The sequence below is a fragment of the Taurulus bubalis genome, assembly GCF_910589615.1.
Source record: "Taurulus bubalis genome assembly, chromosome: 13".
NCBI lineage: Eukaryota > Metazoa > Chordata > Actinopteri > Perciformes > Cottidae > Taurulus > Taurulus bubalis.
The window spans coordinates 7,808,140-7,819,376 of record NC_136601.1 but is presented as its reverse complement, the minus strand read 5'-3'; the positions used below and the strand labels follow the sequence as shown (position 1 = coordinate 7,819,376).

The window sequence follows — 11,237 nt, the reverse complement described above, 5'->3', positions numbered from 1 at the left end:
AATTAATCAGATCAATGAAAAAAAATCCCTTTAAGTTTGGTCATATAGACTGAAAGCCAGCAGAGATATTTCAAACAGGACAAATTCAGACACTCCACCTCCTCAGTCATGACCCGCCCACTCTGACATCTTTGGTGAAACACATCAGCAGGAAGAGTTCAGCATCCTCTATGTTGACACTATTTTTAGTTTCATAGTCACCTGACATGCATGTGTGTTCTAGGGGTGATACAATAGAAGGGATACTTCACAACTGAACATAATCTAGTACAAATACATCTCAGACTTATTCAAAAGAGATGCAGAGTAGTCTGTAGACACTGGCTTGTGTTTATCCCAACATGCATTGCAGATGGTGCGCACCAGAGAGTTTAATATTGTTCTTCTTTTGTTTGTTTCGGGGTGTTTATGTTGTGTCCGTTTTACCATGAACAGTCTTTTTTCTCTTTAACCTGTAATGTTAAATTTCCCAGCAAAAAATAAACAAAAAATATTCTTGAATACATTTGTATGTCCTGTATTTTCTCATGAGTGTGTGTGTGCATGTGTAAACATAGGCATTAATGATCACCACTGACAAACAAATGACGCGTGGAAAGTTGAGCATGGTTGTGGGTTTGCAGCCAAAGTGAGGTGTGAAGTCAAACCCCATTACTTCCTGTCATTCTCACCATTTTAGTCTTAGTGATGGGGATTATGAAGCAAACAGCATGCAGTAGAAATAAGTCTCATGGTGCAGAAGGCTTTTATAAAACCATACCTGGCCAGTAATTCAGAATTCAAATCATGCATTGCCAGTGAGTGTTTTCAGTGCACCATTCTGGGTATTTCTGTTTCTTATTTTAATGAGAGACAGAGGAGTGCTACACACTCACTGATCCAACCCAGACCATTTTCACTACAAGTGATAATGTGTTAATACTGTTTTTCATCTGCCCTGCTAGCACATCATGTACATCTGAGAACACTATATATATATATATATATATATATATATATATATATATATATATATATATATATATATATATATATATACATACATACATACATGCACACACATGCACATCAGAGTGAAACATGCAGCTCAAAGAACACATGAGACACGACTGATCTTTGGTAAATATGTTCTCAGATGTACATGATGTGGCAGCAGGGCAGATGGAAACATTAACACATTATCACTATAAAGTGAAATTGGTCGACTCAAAGGTCACCTCTTTGCCTTTCATTTTCAGCATGATGCACAGTGCATGTAGCAGCCCTGTACTTAAAATAAAATAAACTTACTTTTAAATGATTTAAAAATCCAATTACAAATCTGCACCTGGGTGCATGAGTGCAAAAGTTTAAAAAAGACAGGCAAAATGTAAACGATCAGCTTTCTGATGCTTCTGGTAGCGTTCCCCCTCTTGCAGCACAAACCTCACCACATATCCTGTTGATATGGTCTCTTCAGAGTAAACTGCTTCAGTAGTTGGTCAAAGAAACGGCCCGTCTGTCAGTGTAGCTCTTGCATTTGACTTTGCTTGATGTTTTCAATATGAGTTGCCTTTACAAATGGCTGTGAGACTAGAAAGGCAGTGGTTGTCCCCACTAAATGTTTACTATTACATTATTTTGCAAACATTCCTGAACAGCAATGCACTTACAACATAAACACAGAACCAGACAGAAATCATGTCCTATCGCCAACTCATCATATTGTGAAAACCAAATAAAGGCTCCTGATATGTCACTTTAGAATGAAAATCCATTCTTTAATTTTTTTAACCAAGAAATGCAGTGTTGGTCCAACAATAAAGTCAAATAAAAATCCATCTGGATTTCATTGAAAAGGGTAAATGATCATGGGTTTGATAAATTTAGGGGCATGCGCATTGTCTGCATTTTAGCCAATCACGATGACTTCTACTTAGTACACCTTGATCACCTCGTGACTATCTTTCATTTGACTGTGAACCCATCCGCTGTGCAAGAGAAGGGTTTTCTACAACGATGATTGGAAGACTGGCCGCTCTGATTCTCCTTGGCACAGTGTGTAAGTGCAACTTTAAACATTACGCTTGTTTATTTTTAACTGTGTTAAAGCTGTTACAAGACAAGACAAAGTAATAATCTTTCTTGAAGATATTCTACGATGGCCACTGTTAAACTCTTTTGTATTTGTCTCTTTTCTTCAGATCTGATTCAAACTGCAGAGGTTCCTCACCAGGTCTCTTTGACTTTGGCTGAACTTGGTGGAAATGTTACGTTGCAGTGTTCAGTTTATGAGACGGAAAGCAAATACATTTACTGGTACAAGCAGCCTCTGGGATGTATGGTCCAACAAGTCGTTGCTGTTATTCTTGGCAGAACGACAGTTAGTGAGAAGTTTAACAACTCACGGTTTGGGTTCACAATAAAAAAAGAGAACCCTCAGTTTTCTCTGACCATCAGAAATATCAGCAAAGAGGATGAAGCAACATACTTCTGTATCAGTGCCGCTACATATTCAAAGAGTTTTGTTAGCATCTTCTTGGCTGCTAAAGGTAAAACATATTTTACTTGCAGAGTTTGATCACATTTCATCTTTTGTAGATCAATCATTTATTCTGATGTCTTGTTACCTGGATCACACAGATCGTAATCAGCAGAGATCTTTCTACGTGAAACAAAGTCCGGACACTGAGTCGGTCCAGCCGGGCGGCTCAGTGACTCTCCAGTGTTCACTTCTCTCCAAGAACAAAGAAAACAGAGTCCAGTGTCCAGGTGAAGACCGTGTGCACTGGTTCAGATCTGGATCAGGAGAATCTCATCCAGGCTTCATTCACACTCACAGGGATACACAAGAAGAAAGAAGTTGTGACTACAGTCTGTCCAAAACTATACACAACTCCTCTGATGCTGGGACTTACTACTGTGCTGTGGCCACATGTGGAGAGATCCTGTTTGGTGAAGGAACCAAAGTGGACACAGGTACATTTTAAAGTCTTAAAATAGTCAAATAGTGAATTCTTTGAATACTTTTTTAACATTAAAGCTAGTAAGATTTGATGAGATACTTATGCATAAAATGCATTTAACATTTTGTTTATTCGTGGTTGCTTCCCTAAATATATATGTAGCATCTTTAAGTCGGACAAAATCACAGCTCTTTGACATGTTACATGTTAGTTGAGGGCGAAACTTTGTTTTTTTTGTGCCTTTCGTGTATCTGATCATTTGTTTAAGAGGATTTAAAAATCATTCAAACTCCTCACTACAACAAATGGAAGGCTGCAGTTGTGATACATTCTGCTTGTTGAGAAAAAACATGTATTTTCTAAATGTAAAACTGTCTTAAAACCGCCAAGTTTTGAGTTTCTCTTAATATTGCCAGAGGTAGTCATTGAAATAACAAACATGAAGGAGGTGTTAAGTTTCTATTTTGACATTTCTCTTATTCCAGGATCAAAACTGGAACTAGTTGTCATCGGACTGGGAGTCCTGTTGGCCTGCTGTGTGACTGCGATTGTCCTCCTTCTTTTCTACGTAAATCGAAGGAGAGTTTGTGAACATTGCAAAGGTAGGTTCCCCAAATATACATGCACTTAATTAAGTATTAACTTATGTGTATGTTCCAGAATTAAAAGAATACACTTAATTCGTCATTTCAGTTACTCTATTTTTGTTCATGAGCTATTGAATCATTTTATTCTGTATCTTCTTGTCTATTTCACCCGTTTAGCAAGTGTAGGTAGTTTTAGCCCGAAGGATATAAACTTTGAGCTTTTGATTAAATGGTTGCCTCGTTGAGTGCAGGGTTTTTTTAAGTAAGTAAAGTTATTAAGTCAAATATATTTAGTATCGTACCAAGATCATAAAGTGTTTTACAAGGATTAATTGTTAAAATAAGACAAACATGGGATAGCATGAGGGGACACAAAGGCCAGTTTAAATAAGTGGGTCTTATTTAAGCCGTTTGTTTCAAAGGCATCAACTTAGACCGCATGTCAAATGTGTAGCAAAAGCATTCCACAGTTTCAGAGCCACCACTTTAAAGACAAGGTCACCTTTTACCATCCATACATGTTACTTTACATAACATCTGTCAAAAGAGAAAATTTAACTATTTTAAGAAGAAAAATGGTCATCACCAGAACCAAATCATTTCTAAAAATAAATGTATCGTATTTGATGGAAGGCTGGTCACACTGGAAGAATCTGCTCTTTTACACCCTTAAACAGAGACATTTTCTAACCTCAGCATACTTTTTATAAATGTAAATCCAAACTCTGAAAACTAACTACAATTACAGTTTCATGCTAAATTTGTGATAAAAAGCACATGATAGTTCTGTAGAGAACTGATTGCCTTAGTTGAGTTTTTTTAGTGGGAAGCATTAGAAGAGTTGGAGTGAATGTATAATTGTAAAGCACATAACAGAAAATATGAAGCCACATTGATATATGACAAGCAGTTCCTGGTGTGCTCGCACTTTTTGAAGGCTTTGCTTTCATCAGCAGAAGCGTCGAGGGCCGCCCGTAATCATGACAAGTCGACAGTGGCTCAATCAACTGACCTGGTAAATATGTTTATCACCTTGATACCCCGTCTATTCTAGGCTTGGTTGTGATTAACTGTTCTTCATATTTCAGTCCTAATCTAAAGAGAATGCATTATTAATAGACAGTTATTATTTGCAGGATGGTGACAGAGATGCAGTTAACTATGCAGCACTGAAGTTCTCCACACGAAAAGTGCAAAGAGTGGAGAAAAGAGAGTCTCCAACAGAGTGTGTGTACTCTGCTGTGCGAGCAGACTGCCACACACAGCGCCACCTGTAGGCAGAGGCCTGCATGTGACCTGAACCCCACCAGTCTTCAGAGGGTTTCACTTTACTCAGCTTTGCATGTTCTGTGTATCTGCATCTTGTGACAAATGTCAGCGCGCTAGAGTGTGACTGGTTGTACAGGCATTAGTGTGTGACTGAGAAAAGCTTAAATTGAAATAAAACTTTTTGCACATCATTGAAAAATTATATTTCTTCCAATGTTTCTCTTTCCAACAGACGTCCCACAATTTCCATAGAAAAGGATATAAAGTGGCTGCAAATCACTCTAAATCTACTTTTTTTCACCAAAATGAAAGCCATGCAGATATTTCCTTGTTCCCTTTAGTGCCCCCTGCAGGCAATCCTGCTCTTCACACCCAGACCTATGAGTTAGTTCACAACTCCACTACAAACCACTATGGTCTGACTATTATTGATTTATCAGTATAAATGGTTGGTAAATCACATTATATGATAGTTAGACTTTCTCTACAACTTTCATTTCAATCCATTCAACAATTGATGAGCTATTTCAGTAAGAATCAGCAGTGTAGCTGAAATAGGTATGAATTAATGTTGCTTAAATCAGCGTCATATTGTTTATTTAAAGAGGACGTTTTTTTTATTAGGCTCTCATTGGCTAATAGCTTCTCAATCTGTTTTCTCGTGTATATTGTCACATTTCCTCCAATATAAACTGATTGTAGCTCCTTTGATTGGCTCGTGGGGTCCTCTCTTTTTCTACTTTCTCAGTGCACACCCGATTCTGACCCCATCGCTTTTCTCCAGTATCTGAGGCAGCTATGGACGTTGAATTGCTTGCTAGAAGTTAGCTAGCTTTGTAAAGAGTTAGCTAGATTCAGATCGTACAAATCAGTTGTTACACGATGTGATTTCACAGAAATGCATGAGATGACCACGACCTCTGAACAGCACAATGCGTTGTTGTGGAACGAAAGGTGTTAAAATAGCTCAATATAACCTTTTCACAGCAACCCTCAAGATTGCAGAATCATTTTATACTTTTTATAGTAATCACATCAACACATTACTTATCCAATTACCGTCTTTATTTGCCAAATAGATTTAGACATATTTTTGTTGAGAGCCTTGATAGTGTGGAAGGTAATTGTTTTTCTTTTGCCCTGATTATTTAACATACTTAATATTTAGATCTCAAGTTAATTGAGGGTTAAGAAATACAGTTCATCACATTGCTTTTCATTTCCAGGAATTATGAAAAATGTATACTGTCCTCACAAGTTTTTTTTCTTTCTTCTTCATTTTATAGTAAATTAACCTTGGGGATTTTATTCATAAATGGTCAGTGCGTTTTTTTAAAATCCAGAAGCATTCGTAAACACATTGCTCTGAGAAGTCTTCAAAGCAATGCCGACTGTGGTAAGGCAAGGCAAGTTTATTTGTACAGCACATTTCAACAACAAGGCGATTCAAAGAGCTTCACATAAAACCATTAAAAGCATCAAACCATAATGCAGAGAAAACAGGATTTAAAACAGTTAAGAAAACATTAAAACAGTCAAAAAGCCAAATAAAAAATAAAAGTGTAATATAAGTTGCAGTGCAGTTTAAGAAATAAAATGCAGTCGAGAGATGCAGCAATTGTAAGAGATTAGTATGAGCAAAACAAGAAACATTCAGCAGTGTAAAAGGTTTATGTTTGAGCCTCCTGGGTTACTTCTGTAAAAAGTATTGTATTAGTTTAAACTGTGTTGTAAACATTTAATGACAAAAACAATCAAACTCACTTCGCTGATACATGATCAATTAACTAAAATTGTTTTCAAAATAAGCAAGTCATGACTAAACACTTATCAATAAAACAATGCCATTATAATAGAAAAGAGAAAACCTTTGAAAAGACAGAAAACGGTGCACCTTAGCACTGATGCATATCGGAGAAGTTTACAGCCTTAAAACTGCACATCAGATGAAAGAGAACTTCTTCAAGATTTAACAATGCACAAAACTACACAAGAATTAAGAGACATGAGATGCTGTAGAATATCAACAAAAGCAATTCAAACATAATATTAAAAAAAAAACATTTTTCAAGGTTATCAAAGTGAAAGACTAACCAATATCAGGAGTGAAGCAACATATTTACAACAGTGTGCCAGACAAAAAGCATGTTAGCTTTAATGAGCAAATCCATCAGATTGATAATATATCACCAAAGTCCTGACATCAGAGTAGATGGTCTCTTCCTCTGATGGTTTTACATTCTTTCTTTCTGCTCTGCCAGTTCTCCTCTTGGTGAAAGTTGGTGCAGAATATGCCAATAAGTCCTCATTTCTCTGAATAAATATGGGAAAAATATTATAAAATAGCATATTTCATTTTCTATTTATGTGGAGAGGAAAAAAAATATGTCGATAACTTTTCCAGTGTCATCTTTTCTTTATAAACCTTACCTGCTGACCGGCTGTTGCAGCATTTGTTTGCAGAGCAACGGCAGCTGCATTATAAAATAAAAACATGTATAGGATGAATATTTACATATATCAGTCGTGGTAACTCTGAGAAGTTTTGCAAGATACTGCAAGAAACGTATATTACCGTTGCAACATTCACAAGTGTTTTTCTTGATGGTATAAATCAGGAAGGCAATAACAATCAGACTTAAAGCCAGAGCTGCAAATAGCAGAATCAGAACTGCGTTGGCCTTCTGCAAATCCCACATGTTGGGTGCTGCAAGTAAATGAAAATGAGCGAATAATTAAAGGTAACAACTATTATGACGAGATGATATGTCACATGTGGTAAAATTGCTTCGTGATACTTGATCTTAATGGATTCAAAGTGAATCTTTATGAATAATTTATATGGAAATGTGTTGCCGTTACCTTCAATGTCCAGTTTTGTTCCATTTCCAAATAATATCTCTCCACATGCGGCCACAGCGCAGTAATGAGTCCCGGCATCAGAGGAGCTGACGCTCTTAGAGAAGCTGTAGACACATTTCTGTGGAGAGTGAGCCTCAGGACTCTTCTCACATCCAGCTCTGTTCCCATGTACATACATTAAACTGGGATGAGATTCATCTGATCCGGCTCTGAACCAGAACACACTCTGTTCTCCTGGACACGTTTTCTTCTCAGAGTCTGAGAGGACTGAACACTGCAGAGTCACCGAGTCTCCTGGACGGACCGGATCAGACGTACGGTCTTGTATGACGGCAGTGATATCAGGTTCTGGTCCTGGGAAATACAAAGATGATAATAACCATGCTTTAATGAAACATTGTTAAAAAAAAAATATTTATACAAATACCGTCCAATAGATATGGACACATGTACTATCTTCATATTGAGATATTTACCTCCAATTATCAGAAATGTTCCTTTCATAAATGTCAACTCAAGTCGGTTTACTTGTATACAGTAGTAAAGTTCAGCATCGCTTAGCTTTGCTTCATGAATATGCAGCAGAAATGTTCCAGGTTCTTGTTTTGCTGTAATGCGAGGAGTCTTATTAACAACATAATTAGAATCAAAAGTATATGTTCCTCCCAAGAATTCAGGTAAGTTTCCAGAAACAATTCTGATCCAAAACAAGGTTTCTTCGTTCAGAGATGTCTTGCGAGCACAAGTCAGAGTCACATTTTGTCCAACACCAACAGTCTTTGTTTCAAAGATCTGATCATCTGTGCATCCTGAAAATATCAGAGAAACACAGATCAGTGATTAATGACAGTACAATAATCAGGTATGTTCTGCTAAATTACTGTAAAAACATGACAATAATATAAATGTATAACCAAAGTACATCAAACATTTCTACTTGTACTTACGCCCCACTCTGAGAATCAGCAGTAAGTAAAATATGATCATCATTTTCTTGTTAATCCACTTGAGACTGCAGTGACATTAGATCATATTAGAAGATGATGTGCCTTAATGTAATCATATCAAGTGGGAGGGAACAGCTTCAGAGCAATCTGATTGGTCTCTCATTATTTTCCAACCGTAACACATGACACAACACACGTTTGTTTCATGGTGGGTTTCTACAACTGACAGAGTAAATATAACATATGATTTGATTTGATACTGTGAACATTTATCCAGAAACAAACTGGTTAAAAATATATATTTTATTCTACTACCATATTTATGATGGAAACCCTAAAGTAGATTGCAGGTAATTTTTTTAATTATTTATAGGGTGAGATATTATCCCTGTCCAGAATACACGTAGCCATGTCCTCCCCTCATGATTAAGGTGGGGTTAAAGCAATGAAGATGTTGTGAAAGTTAAGATCATTGAAATAGCAAATTTACAATATTTGAGGGGAAATACAGCAATGACGTTTTACATTCACAAAACATTGGGTGCAAGAGACGAATACACTTCTTAAAAAAAAGAGTGGTCAAAATTGAAGCAGCAGAGGCAAAGACATCCTGATTCTTCGTTCCAACAATGAGTCAAGCTCCAAAAACACTGGATCCTACATTTCCTTCAGTGCAACTCAAAAGCGTCTTTCATGAGAGCTTCACTGACTATAGTAACAATTCTCTTCAGCTTAAAGATCCGTATTGCAGTGCAGGATTTGAGTTACACATTTCTCTCCAAACTGGAGTTTGCATGTTCTCCCGTGTCGGCGTGGGTTCCCTCCGGGTTCTCCGGCTTCCTCCCACAGTCCAAAGACATGCAGCTCAGGTTAATTGGACTCTAAATTGCCCGTAGGTGTGAACGTGAGGGTGAATGCAGACAAGTCCAATATGAATGTATCTCCAAAGTGAACCAGATTGAATCACTTATGGTGGCCTTTGAGTATAAATGCATGACATGTTATGTATATGTAAATATATATGTCTATGTTTCTGGGCCTAACAGAACATCAGTTTGATTTGTGTGCAAAAAAGACGCTTTCAGTCATTTGCCAGTGACACAAAAAGACAGAAGAGACCTTAAATGTTGTGTGAGCCAATTCAGATGCTCCACATCATCAATGTTGACCCGCCCACTCCTGCTCCTCTATTCTCACCTCCCTTCTTTTCAGGGGGCGGTGAGAGGCAGCAGCAGAGCGCCACTCTCACAGTATCACATTCACCTGGAGGTGATCTACAGTTTCTGACCCGCATACTTTTATCTGAAGGAGGGAGCCGGTTCCCACATTGACATTCCCACAATAACAAGGACAGGAACACCAGACAATATAATGCAGCCCAGTACAACACCACAAACTCCAGCATTAAGATAGTTATCCAAACAGGGTTCAAATAAATTAAAAAGACAACCTATCTATCTGCAGTGTAGAACCGAAACTTCCGTAGCATTTGTTAGACCAGCTCGTTGTGGTTTGTGGCCTTCATCAAGTTTTTTTTTCATTACATGCTTTGTACTTTCACAGACAGACACACATTCACAGTCACCACTGACAAACAAATGATGCGTGGAAACTTTGGCATTGTTGTAGCAGGGTCTAGGTGGGTCTCAGGTGTCAGTGCAAACCTACATTTCTCACTAACACACTTGTGTTTATGATGGTTATTAATATCACATCAACTTACAGGAATAGGTAAAGAGTTCAGGAGAGTCGGACAAATGCACCCAGTCACGCGATGTCATGACCGTTTTTCATCACACTCCTCTGTTCATTTGTAGTTGCTGTCAGAGGGGGAGGTGCTAATCATTCACTGGACCCACTGGTCTATTTGTCAATGCATCATTTTTAACCTTGCTCTTAAGTTAAGTTTGCTTGCTTATCTGCAAATAGGTGAGCCAGCCTTGCTTAAGTCTCTGCCTTGAAGGTTTGTCAAAGGGTGGAAACATGGCCCACCACAGCTTCTGTCTGTCGGTGCAGCTGTTGCATGCAGCATTGCTGGTTCTTCTCGCTTCATGCAGAAGGCATTTACAAAGTGCTGCGAGACCAGAAAGAATGATGGGTTTATTCAATTGAGTAGTTGTCCCCTTATATTTTTTACATTTTGTGTGTTATAACTAATTATAAAACTAATTGTGCCTACGATTTAAAATGCTCCGCATGTGTTTTTGTTAGCTATGCTTTGCTCTACAGCCGTGAGAAGTTATGGGGCACAGCTACACAGCAGTTCATTGGTGGAAACCACTGACAGTCGGCTATTTGATCTCTCACTTTGTGTCTGAATGTGCACATGCATTTCAAAGCAGACATTTAGACTTGTGAAGCACACAAGTGTAACTGGTAGCATCATGAATTCTGTTGTAGGTTTTTTGTTTTTGGTATAATAAATCAATGTTAAAAAAAGAGGAAATGATAAATAAACCAAACTATTTCAGAGTGCTTGCAAGACCATCAAGATGTTGATCAAGATCAAGAGGTGATAATAAAGTAAACAAGGTAGTGAAATAGAATAATTAAGAAGTCCATTGTGCTCTTGGGTTCACTGCCAAAAGAATTGGGAAATAAAACAATCATTCCAATATTGTTATAAG

The 11,237-nt window shown here is 37.6% G+C and overlaps 1 protein-coding gene across 1 annotated transcript; it reads right to left on the bottom strand.

The window, feature by feature from the left end:
* Positions 1 to 3,444: 3,444 nt before the first annotated feature.
* LOC306745759 (signal-regulatory protein beta-2-like) lies at positions 3,445 to 9,904 on the bottom strand (the record flags this gene model as incomplete). Its single annotated transcript, XM_079228598.1, has 5 exons — positions 3,445 to 3,509; positions 7,377 to 7,508; positions 7,664 to 8,017; positions 8,140 to 8,472; positions 9,808 to 9,904. The coding sequence occupies 5 exons, from the start codon at positions 9,902 to 9,904 to the stop codon at positions 3,445 to 3,447; spliced, it is 981 nt and encodes a 326-aa protein (XP_079084724.1).
* Between the last annotated feature and the right edge of the window lie 1,333 nt (positions 9,905 to 11,237).